We start from the raw sequence: 25,415 nt of genomic DNA on the forward strand, positions 1-25,415 counted from the left end.
CAATCAGCCTTACCCTAAGCCAGATTAGGGAACAAATACAACTTCTTCTTATTGACCCCACCCAAGCCCTGGACAGACATTCTATCTAGGGTTTTTGTGGGCTACTCAGAAGCCCAGGACCATAAAGGACGCTTGCCACAGGTGGGAGACCCTGATCTGGAACCATGGTGGTTAGGGGAGAGAGATCACCTGGGCAGGGTTAAAAGCTCCCATTTCAGATTCAACTGGGGAAGTTCTACTCTTACACATTTTATAGAGTCCCAATAAGATTTGTATTTAGAAAAGACATTTACAATAAACATGTGAATAATAAATAACAAGATGGGGATTGGGGGTAGTTTGAAAACCACTTTCTTGCACAGCACCTCTGACAAAGCCTACCCACTCCCCCCACCCCCCCACTCAGTCTCTCAGTGAGACACACACATTATACAAAATGAAAGCATCTCTTAGGGCACAGGGAGCACCCTATTCACCAGAGCTTGAATAGAGAGGTGCAGACCACAAGTTCCATGGCCCACTGACTCCCCTGCATCCAGAACCAAGAGTGGCACAAAGAAAGGGAGCAGAAAGAAGAAAGGGTCAGGATACAAAGCCAGGGCCGGAAGGGATCAGAGCTACAGCTGAGAAGTGCAGGGCCTAGGGGGAAGCAGTGAAAGGATTTAGGGTGTGAGAGAAGTTGTCTGCCTGATATATACACATCATGAATAAAAATCTACACAAAAAAAGGTTTTATTTGCATACAACTCATTTATAATTTATTTTCACACAACTCGTTATGTTACAAAACTGTACACCTCCCCCCAAAGTTGGATAACCCAAAGTCTCATTCCTTGGAAAGAGAAGAATCAACACTGGGCTTCTTTTTAAGTGTTGGATTGGGCCCAACAAGGCTAGACCAGAATGTGGAGTACAGGAATGGCCATCCTTCAAGTCCGAGGGGTCAGGGTCTTAGCCTGGTGCTTCCGGTCGTTACAGGAGAGGTGTCTCTGTTTGGAAAGCCAGCACCAGCACCCAGAACACAGGAGTCCAGAGAGACAGGCAGGCACTGCTGGCCACTATCTGGCTGTGGTGGGAATGCCCATGACGAGGGAGCTGCAGCTCAGTGGAGATGTGCCTGTCCAGGACACGGACCTGGAGTTGCGGGACCATGTCACTAGGAGGCAAAGAGAAAGACAGTCTGAAGGCACAGCAGAAACCACTGCACACGCCAAGGCCCCCAAATGCCCACACAGCTTCTCTTCATCTCCCCTCCTTAAAGAAAGGAATGGGTATTAGTATGTTAATAGGCTTCCTATATCTCTGGTCCTCTTTCATGTCTTTGGCCACTGCCACCAGAAAACCAAATGGCAGAGGATACTAAGACCAGCAGACTAGCCAACTGTCCCTGGCTATTTGGTTCTTCATTCAAAGATTAGTGAAAGTCTTCATATAAGACCCAATTCAAAGTTTGCTAATCACTAGCCTCTGGGCAATCTTAGGCAGGGACCCTCCTCACTGGCCACCACAGAGGCAGAGCCAGACCATGCAGATTCCTCCCTGGGTCTCTGCCTCTCTCACCTGCCCAAGTCCAGGCCTGATGTGCACAGCATGTAGGCATACCAGGTCAAGACAGTTCAAGCTGAGGGACCCATGACCTCAGACTTACCCAGATCTTTCACCTTAGCTGAGGTATAAAATGCCCAACCCCGTGGCCACCAATGGCCTTGTTGGAAAAAGTACTAAACAGGTCAATTTTCTCTGTCAATGGAGGATAGTTCATGAGTCACCGTGGGACATGAACACCATCAGAAGCTGTCCCCGTTCTCCAGGTCCCATCTGGCTGCCAGCTTCTGTCCATTTACAATGCAAATCACACAGCATCTCACATGTCTGCTTCAAACCTTTCAATGGCTCCCTACTTCCCTCCCTGTTTACCTCTCTAGACACATCTCACCTCACTACTCCTTCACTTCCCAGGCCCCAGCCAGAATTACTTTATCTCGGCTTCTTTAACACAATCGTTCCCTCCAACCAGACTTTCACATTGTTCCCTCCGCCCTCAACTGTTCCCCTTCCCTACTCAGTTGTTCACTCACTCACTCACTCATTCTACATTTATTAAGCACCTGTGCAGGCACTGGATCCCTGAATCTACTGATCCAGACTCAGAAGCTCTATTCACAAGGTTCCACTTTGGCTTCTAGTCAGTATAAGCCAAAAGGATGCTTCCTCAAGGGAAGACTTTCCTGACCTCTGACCCTAAGTAGTAACCTCCAACACACACACACACACACACACACACACACACACACACCCCATGCACCACAAACACACACACCCACAGCACCTTACACTTCCATTGCAGATTATCTACTCAAAAATCCATCTTCCTCACCAGAATGCAAGTTCCATGAAGGCAGGGCCTGTGTCTGATTGGCCCCATACACACAGCATCCAACACAACAGCAGGCACAAAGGAGGGACTCAATAAACCTGAGATTAATTTAACTGGATTCCTGCTCCCAGCCTCTCTGGGGTAGTTCTTCCAGAAGCCTTGTGCCCTGCAGACTCAGGCTTGCCTATCCACCTCTGATCTACTCCCCAGCCATCTCTGAGACTACATTCAGTGTAGGGTCACAACTCTTCCCTTACAATGTGGGAGTTAAACATGCCCATTCCTACCGAGCTGCTTACAGCTCTGCAAATCTACGGCACTCTCCCTAAATCTGCCATGGAGAAAGATCTGAAAAATCAAGTTCTTTGCAACCTTTCCAGATGCCTTCCACTTTTAACGGACTCATCCTACCCGAAAACTTGTTCTTTAACAAGCATAAACATGTTGCCCTTGCCCTGGCTTGAAGCAACTACCTTAAATCTGGATTCGCTTCTGTCACAGTGGACAGAAAAAGGGTGCCTGGGGTCATGAGGAAAGGGAAAGGTTGCTCCATGAGGGGGGTTCCCATTGCAACCAGTGTGAGGGGCATTCCTGGCTCCGCTCACTAGAGTAAAGGTGGATGCCAACCCGACCCAGCCTGACCTCTCCTCCAGGCGGACCCACAGATCGCTGAATTGCCGGAGTCGCTGCCTCCGCCGTGGCCGCCTCCGCTTCTTCCGGAACTTCTGCTCGGCATCACTGGGAGGGTGGGCACTTCCAGGCCGAGACACAAGGGGCGGCAGCGTTGAGTGCACCGAGGATATGGCTTCCGGTGTCGGTACTTCGGAGGTAGGCACTTTTGGAGCAAAGATGGTGGACGGGGTGGGCTGTGTGGAGGTCTTTTTACTCTTCCCTCTGTACACAAGTGGAAGGAGGAGGTCTTTGGAGGAGGCTCACACAGCATGGCGCCCTCCCCAGCTCTCTTACACCTCAGGTTTCACGATGACGGCAGATAACCTGAAAGTTCAAGCTGGCCAGGAAGGGCAGAAATTACCCAGTTCTTGAAATTACCTTGGGAATTGATCTCTTTGACGCCTTTTTTTTTCCCCCTCAGATATCCTCACTCTACCCTCTCCAAATCCCCTAGTCCTGGGGAGAAAGATTCAAGATTTTTAAACTATTACATGTACAGTAATTACTGTACTTTTCCAACAATGAACAGGTCAGCACTGTCTAGAAAATCACTGACAATTATGGCTTTTTTTTTTTTAGAGACCAGGTTTCTCTCAGTAACTCAGGCTAGAGTGCAGTGGCCCAATCATAGCTCACTGTAGCCTCAAACTCCTGGGCTCAAGTGATTCTCCCGCCTCCGCCTCCCAAATACAGGCAAATGTCACCACTGACTAGTGAACAGTAAAGCTTTTAAAGACAGATGGAAAACGTTTAAATGCCATTTGCTTAAAACCAGTGAAGTAGCTCTTAACCCTCTTAATCCTTTGTGTACCCTCATGAGGGCTTTATTCAGGAAGAGGCTCTCAGGGCTGTCTTCAAACCACTTAATCACAGATTTGTCCTTAAATCATCTTTCCCAAAGAGATATTTTCACAACTAATGGGAAACTCAGACTCACTTCTAGTTTTCCCCTAAAAGTGACTATAGTCACCAAATACTTTGAGTGTGAAGAAATAAGCTACTAGAAGGATCAAGTTTCTTCCAACAACAGAATTTTGTCAAGGGTTTGGTGAAGGGAATGGGGGAGCAGAAAGAGAAGAATTCTACTAGATGTCAATCCCATTGTCTCCTGATGTAGGTAGGGAGTGAGGGTCCTGAAACTCCCATCTGCCTGAGGCAGGGGAGCAGTGGATGTGCCATGTCTAGGGTTTTCCCCATCCAATGATGTAGGTGCCACTGACCAGCACATATAAGAACTCAATTACTCCAAATCAGCCTTGATGAACCATCTGCTTTACCAGAGTGGGCCTCAGTTCTGAGCCACAACATGGCAGAGTCTGAGAAGTCAGTTAGTATTAATGGCCTTGTGTGAGGAAGGGTGGAGGTATACAAGAAGGAAAGCAAAAAAGGGAAAGACTTATATTGGGCAAAAAATATAAAAGAAGGGAATTCCTAAAATGGCAAAAGATTTAAAAAGGCCCCTACTCTGAACCTGAGACTAAGGACCCCAGAAACATAAAGTCATAGCTAGAAGGTTACTGGAGGACAGGGCTTAATATATTATTGTCTCCTGAGCTCAGCACAACGCCTGGTACATAACTGTGAAGCCACTTAAATGAACCCTTTCATTATTACAACAAAGAAACTAGAGCCTCAAAAGGGAATGTGCCCCCACTACAGCTCTCCAGGATTTAGGTGGCCTCCTAGGGCAGGGGTCCCCAGCCCCCAGCCATGGACTAGCACTAATCTGTGACCTGTTCGGAAATGGGCCACACAGCAGGATGTGAGCAGCAGGCAAGCAACCATATAACCACCTGAGCTCCACATCCTCTCAGATCAGCAGGGACATCAGATTCTCATAGGATCGCAAACCCTACTGTGAACTGTGTGTGCTAGGGATCTAGGTTGCACGCTCCTTATGTGAATCTAAACCTGATATGAGGTAGAACAGTTTCACCCTAAAACCATCCCCCCCTCCCCTGGAAAAATTTTCTTCCACAAAATTAGTCCCTAGTGCCAAAAACGTTGGGGGCCGCTGTCCTAGAGGGTTCAAGAGCAGATGGTCAGGCAGCTCCACACCCACCAAGCCCTCTGCCCATGGCAGAGACTATGTCTTTGTCATCCTTAGCCTCCATATGACCCAAACAGGTCCTGGTACATGGTAGGCACTCAAGAAAAGTCTGTTGCTTTGATTTAGCAAGGAACATGGTCTCAATCTCACTAGGGCTGTGTTCTATGGCTTGAAACAGTGGGTCCTCACAGTGAGACAAATCATAGCTTTGTTTCTGTTCAACTCACAACAAACAAAGATCTCACCCCAGAAACTCCAGGTAGCCAAGGCCAGGGCTTAAGAGCCATGTTAATAGCCCTGGGTGGGGGTTGGAGAGTAGGGGTCAGGAAGAAATTAGCTTTACTCTTCCTGGTTTTTATTTCCCTCATATTTCTGAGCTAAGGAGTCCTAAGGAATCATAATACCTACTTTATAACTGAGGAAACTGAAGACCCGAGAGAGGAAACTGACCTGCACAAGGTTACAAGAAGGATTCTGTGCCATCTTTTTTTTTTTTTTTTTTTGAGACAGAGTCTTGCTCTGCCGCCCAGGCTGGAGTGCAGTAGCACAATCTCGGCTCACTGCAACCTCCGCCTCCCAGGTTTAAGAAATTCTCTGCCTCAGCTTCCCAAATAGCTGGGATTACAGGCACGTGCCACCAGGCCCAGCTAATTTTTTTGTATTTTTGGTAGAGACAAGGTTTCACCATCTTGGCCAGGCTGGTCTTGAACTCCTGACCTCGTGATCCACCCGCCTCAGCCTCCCAAAATGCTGGGATTATAGGTGTCAGCCACCGCACCTGGCCAATTCTTTGCTGTTTTTAAGTAACATTCATTGTTGAGATTTTTTTCACGTCATAAAGCTAATCCATCCTCATTGCAGAAAATATAGAGAGTAGAAATTAGTGTCACTGTAATCTCCAGGGAGATCCTACAGACAAATGCTCACATGGACTCAGACAGGGGTTTAAGGGTCTCTAGGTCAATAGAGGTGACTGTTCTTCTGCCTCAAATAGAAAATCCCAGCTGCTGAACACACCCAATCCATCATAGAGCCTCTGGGCTGGATCCCGTCACAGGCTCAAGATCTAGATTATCATGTTTTGACCCACCTGGATTCTCACAGTTTAGCTAAACTTCTACCCACAAAGGCTAAGCCCATGGTCATTTTGGCTACAATATAGGGCTACCCCCTTGTGCTGATAGCCTATTTGCCCCCTACCTGCATTTCACGCAGCCTCCTCGCTCCATAGAAGTCTCCAAGAAAGAAACACACTGGTTGACAAGGAAAAGACCCCAGGCTTGGAGCCTTAGACAAGATAATTGACCTTTCTGAGCCTCTGCTGCTTGTATAAAATTAACCTATCCAACTTTGTTGCTGTGAGGATTAAAATAGCCCAAACACCATGCTTCACACAGTGCTGAACACTCAGTAGATCCTTACTTCAGGTACATCCCTCTTTCTCCCAGTCCTCTGAGAATAAGTGAAGCTGTATAAACCCTAGCAGGGCTGATCAGAACCTTAGAGCATCCCACTGTGTAACCAAAGGGACATCTGCCAGATCCCCAAAGATGTCCATGATCTTGCCCCTGGAAGCTCTGAACATGTTACCTTACATGGTAAGAGGAACTTTGCAGGTGTGATTAAGTTAAGGACCTTAAGATGAGGAGAGTAGCCCAGATTATCTAGGTGTGCCCAATCTAACAAAGCAGAGAACCCTTCTGTGGTCAGCAGGGGATATGACTATGGAAGAATGGTTATAGAGATGCAACATTGCTGGCTTTGAAGATGGAAGGCTCCACGAGCCAAGGAATGTGGGCAGCCTCTAGAAGCTGGAAAGGAAAAGAAAACAAATTATCTAGAACCTCCAGAAGGGAATGCAGCCAAGCCCACACCTTAATTTCAGCCAGTGAGACCTGTGTCAGACTTCTGATTTCCAGAACTATAAAATAATGAATCTGTGTTGTTCTAAGCCATTGAGTTTATGATAATTTGTTATAGCAGCAATAGAAAACTAACATAGTATCCATTATCCCGGGGGGGGAGGGAGGAACTGGCTAAGCCCTCTGCAGATTAGCCTAACAGGAACCCCATCTCTTTCTCTTCTCTGCTGAAAGAATAGCAGCCTCACATTCAGGAGGATTTCCTGTGTTTTCCAGCCTGCTGACAAGTGGAGAGTGGCAGCTGCTAGTTGCCCTCCCCACACCCCAACATGCACACCCATCTCTGTCTCCCCAATACTGGCTTACCCCAAGACTAAGGGAGCTGGCAGGGCCTGAAGTAAGCTAGATCACCAGTTAACAGCCCTCATGTCCCCAGCCACACCAGCCTGCCCCAGATTCAAGTTCCACATGACCAGAATCATCCCTTAAGGACTACCATATGGCTGCCGAGGAGGGGAAGAAGGAAACAGGTATCCCCCTACTGCCCTGGTCCTCCTTGCCAGCCCGTCTTTGTGGGCATTCTCCCCCAACCCTCTTCCCTGGGTCCTTAGCTTCCCAGGACCCTGTCCCTTCTTCCTGAACAGGAGCTCCTTTGGAGACCTCATCCTCTCTCATGGCTTCACCTGGGACCACTGTATGCACGTTCACCCCTCAGGTCCCCCACTGGCTGAATAAATGAATGCACGTGAGCAGCACCGGCAATGATAGTGGCACATCAGCAATCAATCCTATTTGAGATCCCATCATGTGCCAGATGCCAGGATAGGTACTCCTGGAAATCCAATTTTGAAAATTAGATCCTTGTCCAGAAGGCTCTAGAAGAAAGAAAGAGCTCTTGCACAAACTGTAGGTTCCTTGGGGTCATGCACAGGATGAACCCAGGCTGGAGCAATGGAGGAAGATGTGACAATTGTGCTGGATCTCACAGATTCTGATAGAGAGAACTGGGAGTAGTGTGGGTAGGGAAAGAATCTCTGGCAGAGGAAACTGCATGAACAAAGACATAGAGGCTAGGAAGTAAAAGGTGGGAGAAGAAAGGGTAGAAAGAAAAGGTTTAGGAGGTGGATGGGTCTGGGTTATTTCCTGGTCCTGGTTAATTGCGTGGCCTTTCACAGTTTCTTCAGGCTGATTTTGAGCATTAACAGAGAGCTCATATAAACCTGGCTACCACCTGATGATCCACCAATAAATGTTCTTTTCCTCCCCAGGAAAGTGAGAACACTGGTTCTCAGCCTTCACTGGGCATCAGAATCTCCTGGAAAGCTTCTAAAAAGAGCGACTCCTGACCTTCCTTTCCCTAAGGGCAGGTGTCAGAGTTAGAGGCAGAATTAAGGAGTCTGGGAACAACCAGGAACACACACACACAACACACGTACCACACACACCACACATACCACAACAGACACCCCACACATACACAGCACACACATCAGACATGCACCACACATACCCCCCACACACACACAATACACACACACCACACATACCACACACACCACACGTACCACACACACTACACACACACACACCACACGTACCACAACACAACACACACCCCACACGTACACAACACACACATCAGACATGCACCACACATACCCCACACACACACAAACACGCACACCAAACATGCAAAACACACAGGCACAATACCTACACACACACACCAGACATGTACCACACACATCCACACTACACACACCACACACACCCCTCACACACACACGTACCAAACACACACACCAGACATGCACCACACATGCACCATACACATGCACACGACACACACACACATACACCCCACACATACATATTCCACACTAGATACATACCACACAAACCCTGCACACAAATATCACACACACACAACACACACCCCTCACACACACCACACACCAGACACACACACACAAACATTACATACTCCACACACATTACACACCACACACACACACACACACACACACACACACACCCCAGGTAGGGCCCTCTCCAGCACCCTAGGGACAGTGCGTTGAACCCCAGTCCAGTCAGCCCGGCAGGAAGAGCTGAGAAGGGACCAGAGACCAGTGAGGGAGGAAAGACCCACAGTCCTGCAGGGCACAGAGAACCCCTAAGGGCTGGCTCCTCCAGACCTGAAGGAGAACAGGAAGGAGAGAGGCAGGAGACGTGAGCCTGCAGCAGAGCTGACTCAGGCAGGGGCGGGCTCCTCCGGGTCAAGGGGAGGAGAGGAGGGCTCCTCAGACGGGGGAAGTAGCGTCAGTAAAGGTGAAGAGGCCAGGACAGGATGGAAGCTCTTCTGAAGCAACCAGCAGATCCGTGCTGGAAGAATAGGGTCTGAGTGCCAAGACCTCCGCGTGAAGACAATGACCTCGAAAGAGAACAATATGAAACCACGGAGGGTTTGAATATAGGACACTGGAAAGATTAGTCCCGCAGGAGGGTGAAGCGTGAACCAGAGGGAGAAGGGCCTGGAATGGGGCGGTGGCCATGGCAATGGAGAAGGACAAATCCCAGCGAAGACAAAAGCCTGGTGGAGGAGGGAAATGAGCAGTCTCATGTCAGCCCTTCCGTAAGCTAGAAGGTGCTCTGCGAAGGGCGGTCAGTACTGACATACTGAATACAGGGCATGAAGACAGGTGGGGATAAGAGAAGTCCAGGATGTATCCAGGATTTCCTGCTTGGAGGGAGACTGGAAAAATCATGGCTTCTGCCAGGCAGGAGCCCCTGGGGTGAGGGGGAACAGGGAGACAAGGTGCAGTGAAGGGGGGCCTTCTGAGGAGAAAGAGGGCAGCTGGAGATGGGCGGCCTTCGGGCAGACAAAACTGCTGGATCCTCTGTCAGGGGATGGGCGTTTGCATCCTGGAGCACTCTCGCTACAGCGGAGACCTCTGCCAGGAGAGGGGGGCTGCTGACCGTGGATCGGGAGGGAGTGGGGGCCAGAGGAATGGAGGGGATATGAGGGGCTGATGGGTGCCCGCCACATTCACATGTTGAAGCTCCAATCCCCAGTACCTCAGAATGTGACCATTTGGAGTTAAGGCCTTTAAAGAGGTGATTCAGTTAAAATGAGGGCCCTAGTCCAATAAGACCAGTGTCCTTACTAGAAGAGAGGCCAGGGATGCTCGCTTACGGGAAAAAATGCCACGTGCCAGCAGGAAGAGAAGACGGCCATCTACAAGTCAAGCAAAGGGGTCCCAAAAGAAACCAGTCCCATTGACACCTTGAGCTGGGACTTCCAGCCTCCAGAACTGTGAGAAATGCATTTCTGTTAATTAAATCACTCAGTCTGTGGTGGTTGCTATGACAGCCCAAGCAGACTACTACAGGGGAAGGGGAAGGACACCTGGGGCCCACCAGGATGGACGACCAGTTGGGAGGCCAGTGGGTGGACAGCATTGCTGAGGGCCCCCTGAGTTCTTTACAGAAGGGTCTGCAGGGGCACAGGGCAGTTTGGCAAAAAAAAAAAAAGAGAGAGAGAGAGAGAGACAAAAAAAACCTAGGGAGGAGGAAACAGCTCAGAGAAAGAGAAGGGACTTTCTCCTGCCCCTGAGAGGGGTCAGACATGCACTCCCTTCACCCCAACCCCTCTGGTGTATTTACCACGGTCATGGCCCAACTCTGCCTCCCGAAAACTTCCAAAACACCTAGGGCAAAGGACACTGGACATTAAGCCTAATTACTCCTCCTTTCCCCACCCTTCGACCCCTAGGCAACCTTCCCTTCACCTTCCCCTGCTCCCCAAACACCACTGAGAAAAAGGCCAGTGTGGCCTCTGCAGTCCAAAGTGTCCACCCTGCCAACCACGTCTGGCACAGCCCCAGCCACACAAAGCCAGCCGAGTTGGTGCCAAATGTCCATGTAAGGTCAAGTGTGGGGGAAATGACCAGGCAGGGGTTCTCTGGAGTTCCTCAGCCCACCCTGGTGCCCAGGCAGCCCCATGAGGGTCTCAGCTCCCCAGCCAAGATAGAAGCACAGGGCGGTTACTTGTGGATGGGTCGTCCAGCAGGGGCGTGTTCTACCTCATAGCCTTCACGCCGCAAAACATCCAGCACTGTGTTGTTGCCCATGAAATGACCTGCAGTGAGAAAAACAGTCTGAAATGCTGCAGCTCCCAGGACCACCAATCATACTTCCCAAACACACACCCTAGAACCAAGCAATTACCCTGCCAAGCCCCCTGCCTATCTGTCCAGCACAGTACAGTTCCAGAGAGCTTCTGGAATCAGGCCTGCCAACAGTCCTGCAAGGCAGGCAGGGCAGCATCAGTAGCATTTCAGAGACGATGACACTGAAGATCAGAACAATGCAGCGAGTTACCTGAAGTCACACAACTAAGGGGAGAGCCTGGACATCAAACTGCAACCTGGTAAGACCTCCCAGAAGAGGTGATATGTGAGCAGGATCCTGAAAGGTGAGGACACTGGTCTAGAGAAAATACAAGAATTCAGGCTGGGCACAGTGGCTCACACCTATAATCCCAGCACTTTGGGAGGCCGAGGCGGGTGGATCACCTGAAGTCAGGAGTTCAAGACCCACCTGGCCAACATGGTGAAACCCCATCTCTACTAAAAATACAAAAATTAGCCAGGCATGGTGGCGGGCACCTGTAATCCCAGCTACTCAACAGGCTGAGGCAGGAGAATCACTTGAACCCGGGAGGCGGAGGTTGCAGTGAACCGAGATTGCACCACTGCACTCCAGCCTGGATGACAGAGCAAGACTCTGTCTCAATTTAAAAAAGCGGGGGGCAGGGGAGAATTCCCAACTACAGGATGGAATGCAAATGTGCTCTCTGAGAAAACAGGGAGGCTGGTGGGACCGAAGGAATAGCTACTTCCCAATCACCACTTTCTAGAAAAAGTAAAGGCAACCTAATCTAAGATCTGTCCTTCTTGGAGGTTTCTGCATAGGACAAACCCACTATGGTCTCAGGAGTCACAACCAGGGAACCCTGGGAGCCTGTGGCAGTACAGCAAATAGGCCCCAAGAAGGAAGCAGGAGGCCCATGGTTCCTGCTTTCATTTTCACCCTCATGCATCAAAGGTGGGGTTCATGGGTCAACAGAGGCTCAGAAAGGGAAGTTTGGCAAAACCATTCCCTCCCATCCTCCCCTCTCCTCCCCGCAGCCTAGACCAGCCTAGACATCGGCCAGTGCAGGGATGACAGCTGTAACCTAGAAATGTGGGGTAGGAGAGGAGGCCACTGGAGAAGTAACCCTGGCAAACAGGAGCCAAAAATCAGCATGAGCTGATTTAAGATCAACACCTAAATAAGAAAAAAAGTCGTGTCTTGCACCACTCATCCTAGGTTATTCGTTTGCAAATAAGGAACTGGCAATTTAGAACAAGTGATTATCGTTTCCACTTAGCACTTCTGACTTCAATTTTTCTTCTACTGCAAAGGTGATTTCCATTTGTAATCTTCGCATTTTATATCCACATCCCCATGACAAAAGTTGCTGCTTGATTTTAAAACTCCAGTACTTTCTGTTTTCAGATATCCTCATTTTGCAATTAAAAGTTCGCTAACCACACAGCTTTTAAGTTCTAAAAGCACACAGTAATGTGTTTGGGAGCAATTTCTGTAGTTTCCTCTGCTCAACTTAGCCTTCAGAAGGCCCAGAGAGAAAGCGGCTACAGGAAGATAACTTTGCCCTAGAAGGAGCCGGTGCTAGATGGGGGTCACAGCCCCTGGGCACTCCCGACGCCCCCATCTAGCACTGCATCAGTATCACAAATCGAGCCCTGAGTAATGGGAAAGCTCAGGTGTTGATGTTGCCTGTGCCACCTGCCTGGCACAACCCCCACCACGAGGGCCCGCCCACCGAACTGCTCAGACCAAGCTATGCCCCAGCCTCCCGCCAGCCCAGAACTCAGTTGACCTTTCCCCTCTCCCCAGCGCCCCATTGCCCCTGCACTGGACACAGGGGAAGCTTTTGGGAGCTCACCTAAGTCTGGCAGGAGTGGAAAGCAAAAACCCACACTCCAGCACCTGGGCACCTTCCATCCACGCAGACCCAGGGTGGGGCACTGGGACACCACCACTGGCTCTGTTTCCTAACTTTCTCATCTGGGGCCTGCACTACTGTTACGGTGCCTCAAGAGTGAGGCCCAGGCTAACAGCTTTGTTACAGGAAGCCATTTGTTGAGACAGTAGAAATGTGCACATGACATGAAACACACGACTTACAGAAGAAGAAAACTGCCACATACTCACAGGCACTGCTGAGGGCACAAACTGCAATTTGTTTTGTGGCAGAACTTTTCAATGAGCATGATGTGGGACCCAAACCCCTCATATTTCTATAAGTTTTATTAATATTTGAATATAATTCATATAACATAAAATTCATTCTTTTAAAGTATGCCATTCATTGATTTTTTTGCATATTCAGAAAGTCGTGCAAGCACGACCACTATCTAATTTTAAAACATTTTCAACCTTCTGACCCCAGCCCCTGGCACCTACTAATCTATGAATACTTTCTGTCTCTATAGATTTGCCTGTTCTGGACATTTCATATAAATATAATCATATGATTTTATGACGGGCTATTTTCACTTAGCATAATGTTTTCAAAGTTCATCCATGTAGTACCATGTATCAGTACCTCTTTCCTTTTAATGGCCAAATAATATTCCATTGTGTGTATATATATCACCTTTTATTTATCCATGTCAGTTGATGGACAGTTGGTTTGGTTCCACTTTTTGGCTATTATAAATAATGCTGCCATGAACATCTGTGTACAAATTTCTGTGTGGATATATGTTTTCAATTCTTCTAGGCATATATCTGGAAGTTGAAATGCTGGATCAAATGGTAGCCCCATGTTTAATTTTGAAAAACTGCTAAACAGTTTTCCAAAATGGCTACACCATTTTACATTCCCAGTAGCAATGTATGAGGGTGCCAATTTCTCCATGTCTTCACCAAAACCTTTTACTATCCATCTTTTTTATTATAGCCAAGTATGAAATGGTATCTTCACTTTACCATCACATCAATAGGGCTCCAGTAAAATAATAGTGGATTACAGGTGAAAATGCAGCAAGACTCAGACTCTATTTAAGAAACGTTCTTAAGAAAACACAAAGACAAAAAAACTAGAGGAAAAACTAGAGGACACTAGAGGAAACTGAAGCCTCTGGGATTCAGAGGTACATCAAACATGCCTTAGTCTGTGTTGCTATTACAAAATACCACAGACTAGGTCATTTATAAATAATAGAAATTTATTTATCACAGTTCTAGAGGCTGGGAAGTCCAAAATCTAGGCATAGGCATTCAGTGCCTGGTGAGAGCCTTTTTTTTTTTTTTTTTTTTTTAAATACCAAGAGTCTTACTGTGTCACACAGGCTGGAGTGCAGTGGCATGTTCATAGCTCACTTCAGCCTCACCCTCCAGGGTTCAAGTGATCCTCTCACCTCAGCTTCCCAAGTAGCTGGGACTATAGGCAAACTATACCTAGCTAAATTTTTATTTAATTTTTGTAGAAGTGAGGTCTCACTGTGTTGACCAGGCTGGTCTCAAACTCCTGAGCTCAAGTGATCTTCCTGCCGTGGCCTCCCAAGGTGCTGGGATTATAGGCATGCACCACCATGCCCAGATGAGGGCCTTCTTCCTGAGTCTTCACATGGCAGGAGGGGCTAATGCTAGATCTTCACATGGTGGGAGGCACAAGGGCAAAAAAAGAGCCTACGCTACTTTCCTCCAGTCCTTTTAAAAGCATGAATCCACTCATGAATGTGAAGCCTTCATGTCTTAATCACTTCCCAAAGGCCCCACCTCTTAATACTATGACAATAATAATTAAGTTTCAACACACAAGTTTTTAGGAACATTCAGACCACAGCAAAACATTAAACAGCCCAACTCTGAGAAAGATTAACCTAAACCCTCACACTAAAAACATATTTCCCTTACTTCCCATTGCCAGATACATCATATCCAGCTTTCAATTAAAAATTACAAGGCACGCTGGGAGGCAAGAAAAATTACAATCTGAAGAAACAATGAAAGCATCAGACCCAGACTCAGACATGACAGAGATTCTGGAATTATCAGATAGGGAATATAGTTGCACTGAAGAGCATCATCAATCAAATTGATCTAATTGACATTTAAAGAAGACTTTATCCAACAGCAGCAGAATACAAATTCTGTTCAGCTCACATGCAACATATTTCTCCTTCATTTTTGAGTTTTGCTGGATGTGGAAATGTTTGTTGACAGTCTTTTATTTCTGCATTTTGAGTATGTGCCCCAGAGCCTTCTGGCTCGCATGGCTTCTGATGAGAAATCTGCTGTTAATCCTATTGGGGATCCTTTGTCTGCCTTGCTCTCACTGCTTTCAAGATTCTGTGTCTTTGGCTTTTGACAGTTTGGCTATGATATGCCTTGTTGTGAAACGTTTTGATTTTATACAACTTATAGTTCATTGATTGAATGTGCAGAGTAATATTTTTCATCAAATTTGAGACATTTTCGAGCAATTTTAAATTCAAATATTCTTTTTATTTCTTTCTTTTTTTCTCTCCTGTCTTCTGAGACTCCCATTAGGTGTACATTGGCACACTTGAGGGTGTCTCACAGGTATCTGAAGATCTATTCATTTTTCTTCATTCCTTTTCCTTTCTCTTTCTCATACTGAATCATCTCAATCAACCTATCTTCATGTATATTGATTCTTCTTCTGCCAGTTCAAATCTACTGTTCAGCACCCCCCTAGTGAATTTTTCATTTCAGCTCCTGTACTTTCAATCCAGAATTTCTATTTGGTTCTTTTAAAATAATTTTTATATTTTTATTGATATTCTGTATTTGGTGAGATTTCTTCTCAAACTTTCCTTTAATTCTTTAGTCGTGGTTCATTTTAGGGTTTTTTGTTTTTTATTTTTTGTGTTTTTTTTTGTTTTTTGTGTTTTTTTGTTTGTTTGTTTTGGAGATGGAGTTTCACTCTTGTGGCCCAGGCTGGAGTGCAGTGGCGTGATCTCAGCTCATTGTAACCTCTGCCTCCCAGGTTCAAGCAATTCTCCTGCTTCAGCCTCCCAAGTAGCTGGGATTATAGGTGCGCACCACAACGCCTGGCTAGTTTTTGTATTGTTAGTAGAGATAGGGTTTTGCCATATTGGTCAGGTTGGTCTCGAACTCCTGCCCTCAAGTGATCCATCTGCTTCAGCCTCCCAAAGTGCTGGAATTATAGGCACGAACCACCACACCTGGCCTCTTTTAGTTTTTGAACATATTCATAATAACTAGTGTTAAAGTCTTTTTCTAGTAAGTCCAAGATATTAACTTCCTCAAGGACAGCTTCTATCGGTTGCTTGTTTTTCCCTGGGTATGGGCCATACTTTCTAGTTTTCTCTGTGTTTTATAATTGTTTTTTATTGAAAACTAGACATTTAAATAACATAACATACCAACTCTGGAAATCATTTTCTCCTGTCCCCTCTTCCCAGGTGCATTGTTGTTGCTGTTTGTTCAGTGATTTTCTAGGACTAAGTCTCTAAAGTCTGTATTCTTTGTTGTGTGTGATCACTGAAGGATCTGCTCAGTTAGCTTAGTGGCTGGCTAATGACTGAACAGAGATTTCCTTAAATTCCTTGAACTGGTAAGTTTCCCAACCTTTGCAGAGGGGCTGTGTGAGTTTGGGGGCATGTCTTTGATGCTTCAGCAGGCAATTTATGACCCTGCCTTAGCTTTCACACCCTGCTTACAAAAAGCCTCAAGATCAGCCAGAGGTGAGAGAGATTAGGACCTTCTCAAGTCCTTCCTGGGCATGTGCACAGCGCTTCTCATGCATGTGACTTTCTTTTTTTTTTTTTTTTTGAGACGGAGTCTCGCTCTGTCGCCCAGGCTGGAGTGCAGTGGCCCGATCTCAGCTCACTGCAAGCTCCGCCTCCCAGGTTTACGCCATTCTCCTGCCTCACCCTCTGGAGTAGCTGGGACTACAGGCGCCTGCCACCTCGCCTGGCTAGTTTTTTTGTATTTTTTAGTAGAGACGGGGTTTCACCGGGTTAGCCAGGATGGTCTAGATCTCCTGACTTCATGATCCGCCCGTCTTGGCCTCCCAAAGTGCTGGGATTACAGGCTTGAGCCACCATGCCCGGCCTGCATGTGACTTTCTAGGAATATTTTAGAGCTTTTCAAAATCCCCTATGGTATTTTCGTTTTAAGTTTTTTGGGCAGCCTCTTGTAAGCTTCAATTAATATTGCTATTTCCAGCAACTAGGATGTTAAACTGCTGCCACTGATTGTTTTCAACAAACACCGTAAGAATAGAGCTATTCACACAGAGCAAGCTCTGAGTCAGTTCAAATGAAGACAAGCTTGGGAATGGAAATTTCAGGGAGCTATTGGACATGTCAAATAGTGATGATTCTTTGAGGATGGAGCTTTGGAGGAACTTTGAACCCATTCTGTCCCCTCCAGTAACCATTAGGCAAATGGTTTTCACAGTTACTGTAGTTCAAGGCTCCTGATTTTCAAGACTACTGTGAAGCTGGGAAAAGGGAGATAAAAACAGAACAAGTTAAAATGCCACAAAGCCCACTGCTTCTATCAAAATTCATCCAGTTTTCGTAAATAAACACTTCTAGGATTGTTGCAAACCTTTAATTAATTTCCAGAGCTGTGGAAAATTTGATTTTGACTATTTTCTCCAGTGTTCTTATGGCTGTTATGGAAGAACAGGTTTTTGGAGGCCCTCACCCCGCCATTTCAGAGTTGCTTCTCTCCAACCCCCTATCTTACTGGTAAAAAAAACTGAGGGACATGACTTGTTTAAGTTTATGAAGTTAGCAGAAAAATATGAGACAACAAAGCCCAGCCCAGCAAATGATCTTTCTGCATACTGTCCAGCCTCTGGCATTTTTATCCTCAATTCCTGAGGCTGCAAAGAATTCTGTGTCAGAGTCACTCCGGGGGTTAAAATTTATTTCAAGAAGCCCACAAAAGAAAATAATTGTCCTATTCTCTCTCCATGTGTGCTGTTAACAGTCAGTAACAGCTGATGTGTCAGGCCTTGGACTTGGAAGGCTCATTGTCAGGTAGAAGAGTAAAGACAGATATATTTTTAGTGAAAGTTTACAAAGCGAAAAGTACCAGGAAGAAGTTGGGATTAAGTATGAAATTCAGAGGACAAAAATGCTTTCCCAGCTGGCTCATGTGTGGAGAGAGCTATGGGTGATGTCACATGCACCAGCTCATCCAGCAACATTTCAACCATGCTGGATGCTCCGTCCCCAGCTGGAGCCACTCTGAAACTGAAATAAGTCAAGGAAGGTGTCACTCCCTTCATCTTGCTTCATGACTAACACAGGCCCTAAACAGGGGTTCACCTCAACATCCCCTTCTTGGGAGAAGCCTCAGATTTCAGAGGCTACTCAGAGGTAACCCACTACTCACCAGCTCCAAAGGCAAAGAAGAAGCCTTTGTCAGGGAACTCCTCCAAAAGGGCCTTCACCCGCTTCCCTATTCTCTCATTCCGCTTATAGATCAGTTCCCGGCGTAAGTAGCTGTCAATCTCCTGAGCAGTGATGAGCTCCTGAGGCGGTAGCGTGGCATTAATAAAATTGGGAACCTCCACCAAAATAAAGAGAAAAAAAAAAAAGGGGCAACGGAGTTATTAACAAAGTTACTTCATTGGAGTATCAAATCCCCCAACTAGATGGTCAAGACGTTGTCAAGAGAAGAGTGACACCATTCTTGGAGTTTCCTGTCTGCTATGTTTCCAACTATATCACATTCCCTGTAACCAAAGTGAAAAAAATATTAAGTGAAGTGCACTGAATGAACTCTTATGCTATTTACAATGTTAATAGCATAATAGTTAAATGGCTCTGTCTGATGCCATGTGTTTATTAAAAAAAAAAAAAAAAGGCACTGTCTGCACAGCACATCCATAGTTTTAACTTGTGTGATTCACACATGCTTTTCTTATAAAAATAGTCTTATATAGTTACATATTTTAGATTCTATTACCAAAAACATGAAATTTGTATGAACACTTAAATGTTTTATAAATCCTCTACTTTACATTTTCATTATTTCTCTACTTCCTATTTCTCTCCCTTGCTTTCCCCAGTGTTCTTTGCCCACCTGGCAAATATTTCACTTGATGCTGGTATACATGTTAGCCAGTTTCAGTATTTTGGCTAATAACAGGATGCAATTGCATCAAAATTGTGACAATCAGCATGGTTCTTGCAGCACAGGAGCTACCGGTAAGGCTAACCCTCTGTGTTTTCTCCCCACCCCCTCAGCTGTCTGGCGTCCCAAACCTCAGCCTCCCACTTCTCCCCCTGGGTGCATGCTGTCTCCTCCACCCAGGGACTTAACAATGTTACCCATTATCTTGGTCAGTATCTACCCTGCCTGCTGCTGCTGCTTCCAGTAGCCTCTAAAAAAGCTTTCCAAAGTCCTCAGACTCTGTAACATAGCATGAACTTCCATCTTATGGATAACAGATCTCCTTTCGATATTGCCTCGAAATGATATTCTCTCATTTTCACATTGACAGCCTTCATCTTCTACTCTGTCATCTTTTTTTTTAAATCATGTCATTTATGTAAGATTCCCTGACCATTTCCCAAAATCTCTTCTCTTCAGCAGAGCCCCCTCTCTACCAGCCTCTCTACAGAGGCAGCGTCAGATACACAGGGTGACCTCCCTCTGACATCCTGCTCCACCTTCTAAATTCCCAACATCACCCAAAGCCTGCACTACTCCCTCCTGGCCAGCCTAGCCCTCACTCACAGTGGCAGCACATTCCCTGACCTCCTGTAGGGGCCCTGTGGGCAGGACAGGTATGGGAAACCCACAGGAGAGAAATGCATAAGACATCTGTATTATCTGCTCCACCAGCCTCACCATTTGCCCACGTAATGACCAAATCCTCTACCCACATTAACTTTTTCTGCTGCTACAAATGTCAATTTCCCAATTGATCTTGACTTTTCTTCCCCTTTCCCTACCCCCAGCAAGTGTGCAGGTAAGATCTATCACCACCACCAACTCTATTTTTCCTTCTTTAATGTGTTCCTTGTTCTCCTTTCCTCCTGCTTCACTTTATCTTGATTTGACTTCCTCTTCCTCTAGATTTTTGGAGATGCTCATTATGTCTTTTGAGGCTTCTGTCATTAATGAAATGTCACCTTTCTGGACTGATGCTGCACTCAGCCTCTACTGTCCTTCTCCCCATTGCTGCTATTCCTCCTTCAGCTCTCATGTTCACACGTCTCCTTATGACTGGGTCCCCAAATTTAACATAGACCTATACAGCATGACCCACACCCACGAGCTCCTATCTCCCTTCTCCAGTGTCCTCATGCATGCGGACACCAGTCCTAGGTGGGGGAAACAACACAATCCCCTACCTCAGAAGTTTAGCTGATTTTTACCATTTGCATGTAGTCCTAGAGAGGAGGGGAAGGGACCATGGCTTGTCCCATTGGAAGCCTGTTGATAAATGCATAACAAAGATCTGTCCCACTTCCCTCCTGGAAGGAGACCATGATCTTCTGAGGCCTGACCAGTTGCTTCCTTCCACTCAGTGGCCCACAGGTAAGGCTGAGCTGGACAAACACTCAATCCACCAGTTCAGCCACACTCATCCTGCAATACCACAGGATGCAATGATCCACTCCACGTCTGCAAATGCTAGCAGCCTTCCCAGCTCTGATGCCCCAATCCTGTAAGCATTCTGTGAATACACAGTTATATCCTGCTCACATGTTCCTAGAGGCCACTGAAACTGCAGTCAAAGTTCTGCTCCATCATTTTGCAAAAGTGTGACCTAAGTCAGCCAGGAGGTCATCAGACTCAGAACCCTTCCCTTCCTCAAGGCTTGTTCATGTGGCCCACTGTTAAATCCTTTGAAGCTTCATCCTTTGGCTGGAATCCTGGAATTAGCCCTAATCAGTGCTCCTGTACTTACAAGGTTTGTAAAACTTTCATTAGCTGCAGTGCCTCATTCAATGACATCTAAATCTGCCCATTTTATTTCTAGAGCCCTCATGATCTCAATCCTTTGTACATAGGATGTACATGTCGCTAGGTAATGTTTTTATTCCTATAATTAAGTGTGTACTGAGCTTAGCAGAGGGAAAGGGCGCTCACCTGGGAGCTGTCATGGCTGAGGATGACAGAGCTGAGGTCCCCGCAGTTATAGTGTTTGATGAGATCCTCCGTCGTGTAGGGGATCTGAAGACTGCCCGCTCGCAGGCTCTCCTGCTGCAGGAGGGTCTGGTTCAAAGCAAAGATGACCTAAAAGAAAGGTCTCTTTTAAGTTCATTAACAAGGCAAGTATTTGCTGCCATCTTATTTCTTTTGTCCATGACTGGAAATACCCTCACCTCTGTGCTCGTTATGTAAGGACATGGATAGTGCTACTTTAAAAAGGAACACAAATCCCTGGACAGCGTCCAAAGAAAAGGAGGTGAACAGTCCTTCCCAAATCAGCCCCAATCAGACGCACCTAGGGAACTGCCTTATGGAGGACACAGACAACCTGGAACTCTTCCATGAGTGTGACCAAGAGGTGAGGGAACCCAAGAGCTAGCTTGTGAGGAACAACTGAAGAAGCTAGGAGGTGGGGCAGAGAGAGGGCTGGGGACTCACAGACACACCTACCAGTGGGTTCCAATTACATAAAGGACTGGGCAGGAACCAATGCATTATCCACATCTTTTCTAACCCTCAGTGAGGCATGGCCAGCTAACAGCGTCATTAGATCCATGGGATATTAATGGGAGTTAATGTGAAAAAATGGGAAATGAAGGCTAAAGAAAATTAAACACCAGCCTGGCCAACATGGTGAAACCATGTCTCTACTAAAAATACAAAAATTAGCTGGGCATGATGGCATGTGCCTGTAGTCCCAGCTACTCGGGAGGCTAAGACTGGAGAATCGTTTGAACCCGGGAGGCAGAGGTTGCAGTGAGCCGAGATTGTGCCGTTGCACTCCAGGCTGGACGACAGTAAGACTCTGTCTCGGAAAAAAAAAAAGAAAAGAAAATTAAACAGGTTTTAATTTTACAGAACTTCTCAGAGTCTTTGATATACTAACGTGTGATGTGGGTCTCCTTGATGGGGAACAGAGTATGTCAGGTTTCCCAAACATATTTGAGGCACACGACACAAGAGAAAGCTTCGTTGGAACATCTTTTGGGAAAATCCAGATTCGAGATCCTGATACCAGGAACCCTACCTCTCCAGCTCTGACCCAGCTCTCCAGTGCCCAGGAGAATTCATTTTACAAAGTAGGGAATTCTCCTGGGCACTGGAGAGCTGGGTCAGAGGTGGGGAGGTAGGGTTCCTGCTATCAGGTGGGTAGTGGGGCTGGCCACCCACTACGAGGCTCCAGATAACACTTATGACCCTGTGAAATTTTCTCTCTCACTTTCCCCATGTATAGATGCAGCTCTATAGCCTCTGACAGCTCCCCTTTCTTGTGCTTCCCCAGTAATCAGCATACAGGATGCTGCCTTTGCTGGAATATCCCCTCACTCTTTGCTGCAATACAGACAGGCTTGGTCCATCTGTGTTGTAGCAAAGACTGACTATGAGGTCTTTAGCAAGATGTTTCAACTCTCCAGAGACAACCATTAGAGGTCTCAGGTCAGCAAATGACCCTACCCAGCCCCAACTCCCTTTCTCCTTTCACATGTTCTCATTCTGAGTAGCAAGGAGACAAGGCTTCCTGGTTTGCCTCCCATGGGCCAAGGTGGCACAGACCTACTGCGTGCCCCTTGTCTCAGTCCATTTGTGCTGCTACAACAAAATGCCTGAGACTGGGTAATTTATAAGGAACAGAAATGTATTTCTCACCATTCTGGAGGCTGGGAAGTCCGAGATCAAGGCACTGGCCTTTGGTCTGGTGAGGGCTTTCCTGCTGCATCATCACATGGAAGAAGACAGAAGGGCAAGCTAACGGAATGGCTGCATGACACCTCTTTTATAAGGGCCTTAATCCCATAAAGGCCTTATAAAGAGGAGCCTTAATCCCATAAAGGCCCTTATCCTTATAAAGAGGAGCCCTCATGGCCTAATCACCTCCTAAAGGCCTCACCTCTTAATACCATCACACTAGCAACATCTGAATTTTGGAGGGGACACATTCAAACCACAGTATCCCTCCTTCCATATAGTTACCTCCTTCAGTTACTCTAATATTTCCTGTGCCTGTGATGCAACCTTAACCAAAGAAGGAGGCAGATCTCTCTTTGTAAAAGAATGGAAGGGAGTAAGGGATGATGAAAGGTATCATGAAAGTTCATTCTGTGTCAACTAATCAAGGACAGAATGAAGGCAAGTCACAGTACTAAATGATCCTAAAGTTCATTCATTCATCCCTTCTTCTATTCATTAATTCAGCCAATAAATAGTTATTATATGCCTACTGTTCCAAGCACTGAAGATACACTCATGAACAAGACAAAATCCTTGCCTTTAATGGAGCTTTCATTTTACCTGAAAAAGGGGGCGTTTTTCAAGAAAAATCTTGAAAAGAAGGGTGGAAAGGGTGTATCATAGAAGCTTCTGGGAGGAGGATGAAAGGCAGAGGCCCAAAGTTAAACTCTCTGATTTCAGGCTTGCCAGGACAGCACATACACAAGCAAATCAAAACCCTTGATCATCCCAGGGTCATTGCTTTCTATTTTGCCTGGAGAGGAAGGAGGTCACCTCGTGTCACCCAGCACTATGGTGAGGAGTCCATACTATAAACACTCTTCTTTTAAGGAAGTTTGAACAGTGGACTGTGCATCAGAGTTGGTGCTGAATCTTTCTTTTGTTGCTAAAAACCACAGAAATGTGCTTTTTAAATCTCTAGCACGATTTCCTGTAATCACCACATGCCTTTCCTTTCAGAGCTGCTGCAGTGATTCGAATAACAACCCAGGGGAAGCATGGCTTTCATGTGTGTTTATTTATACCCCAACTACTTCTGAAAGGCCTTAAGCTTCTCACAGATTAAAACCCAGCACAAGATAAGCCATCGACCTAAAAGATCAAGAGATACAGTGTCTTGAGAGACCAACTAAGTGATGAGGTAAAAAGGGCTGGATTTCCTTGGCTGAAAAGAGCAAGGATCCTGCCCCACTGTACTCACCAGTAGGTGCTAAACACCAAACACAGTGGTCGCTGTGTGTCCAAAGAGACGCAGTCAATGAAAGTCAGAGGAAGGCTCCATGATGAGCCTCAAGGACAGCTTGGCCCGGGGTCATCAGATGAGGCAGCCCACCCCAAACCCCTCCTTCGCTGGCTTAGCTGAGATGTGGGGAAGTCTCTGGAGCACCGTTTATGTTAAGCAGGGGAAAGCCCTCACTGAAACAGACTCCTTGGAGAAAGACCCAAGACGGATTCCTGAAAAAAGAGTCTCTGAGTGGGATCAAAGTGTCCTTACAGGGTTTCCTTGGAGCCAGAATACTCCCCTGATGACTCAAGGTGCCTGTTTGCACACTACCACCACAAACCAGGGAGGCAGGTCACTGCCATCCAGCCGTCCCACTCCAGATGGTAGCCCTTTATCACCTGTGCTGCCCAGACCTGGCAGTCCATGCCTCAGGCTGCTCTGGAGTGAAGCTGGGTAGGGGCAGAGCCTTGCCAAAGGTGCCTCCCTTGGAGTGAACCTTTGGTCAGGCCATGGGTAGCCATCTGTGGAGCTAGAGGAGGTAACTCTCTCTCCAGTGAGGAACCAAGTCCAGGGCAGGATGGTGCTCCAAGGGAAGTCTCCATGGGCACCAGGAGCAATGCACAACCCTAAACTCACTCCCATTCGAACCGCTGAGGCCCAGATATGGCATCCTCATAAACTACTGTGGCATCTCTGAAGGACCCCTCTCTGATAGGATAAATGACTGTCAGTCATCCTTACATAATTTACTTTCCTTGCTGTGCTTGGAGAACTCTGAACCAGTCTGACAAATTTGGGGTTTCAGGATGAGGCTTGTGGATAAGAGACTTGCTCACAAACTCCACATTTAAGTTGACCCCAGGGCGTCTTCCACGTGGGCTGTCCTGAATGGGGCATTGTCACTGATCAAGTCACCTCACATGAATCAGCTGAACGCACCTGGGGCACAAGGACTGTTGTTCCTGGAGATCCAAAAAGGCCAGGTGCCATGAGCAGCATGCTCAGCCAGGAGCTGGGGACAGTGGCCAGGAGGGGAGAAGGGCAAAGGAGCAGGCACAAGGGTCCTGGATGGATCCACCCTGCTAGTGCTCACTGCCTCCCACTGTGCCCACTGCCTCCCACTGTGTCTCCCTTTCTCCATTCAAATCCTTCCTTTACAGTTTCTGCTAACATTTTTCATGTGTTATGTTAGGCTCCTAGGGCTGCCATAACAAAATACCATAAAATGTATAGCTTAAACAACAGAATTGTATT

At 46.8% G+C, this 25,415-nt stretch overlaps 1 protein-coding gene across 3 annotated transcripts in view; it reads right to left on the minus strand.

The window, feature by feature from the left end:
- Positions 1-704: 704 nt before the first annotated feature.
- TRABD2A (TraB domain containing 2A) overlaps positions 705-25,415 on the minus strand; it is a 57,312-nt gene continuing 32,601 nt past the window's right edge. Inside the window, exons 3-7 of one of the 3 annotated variants that reach the window (XM_007970040.3) lie at positions 21,146-21,292; positions 18,434-18,608; positions 11,009-11,099; positions 3,020-3,271; positions 714-1,156 (exon numbers count right to left, since the gene is read on the minus strand). In XM_007970040.3, the coding sequence (XP_007968231.2) occupies positions 973-1,156; positions 3,020-3,271; positions 11,009-11,099; positions 18,434-18,608; positions 21,146-21,292 (849 nt within the window). In that variant the 3' untranslated portion in view covers positions 714-972. Of the gene's footprint in view, positions 1,157-3,019; positions 3,272-11,008; positions 17,529-18,433; positions 18,609-21,145; positions 21,293-25,415 lie in introns of those variants that run through there. The other 2 variants (XM_073023123.1, XM_038007171.2) reach the window with 2 other exon arrangements.

The sequence above is a fragment of the Chlorocebus sabaeus genome, chromosome 14 (genome assembly GCF_047675955.1).
Source record: "Chlorocebus sabaeus isolate Y175 chromosome 14, mChlSab1.0.hap1, whole genome shotgun sequence".
In the NCBI taxonomy this organism is placed as follows: Eukaryota; Metazoa; Chordata; class Mammalia; order Primates; family Cercopithecidae; genus Chlorocebus; species Chlorocebus sabaeus.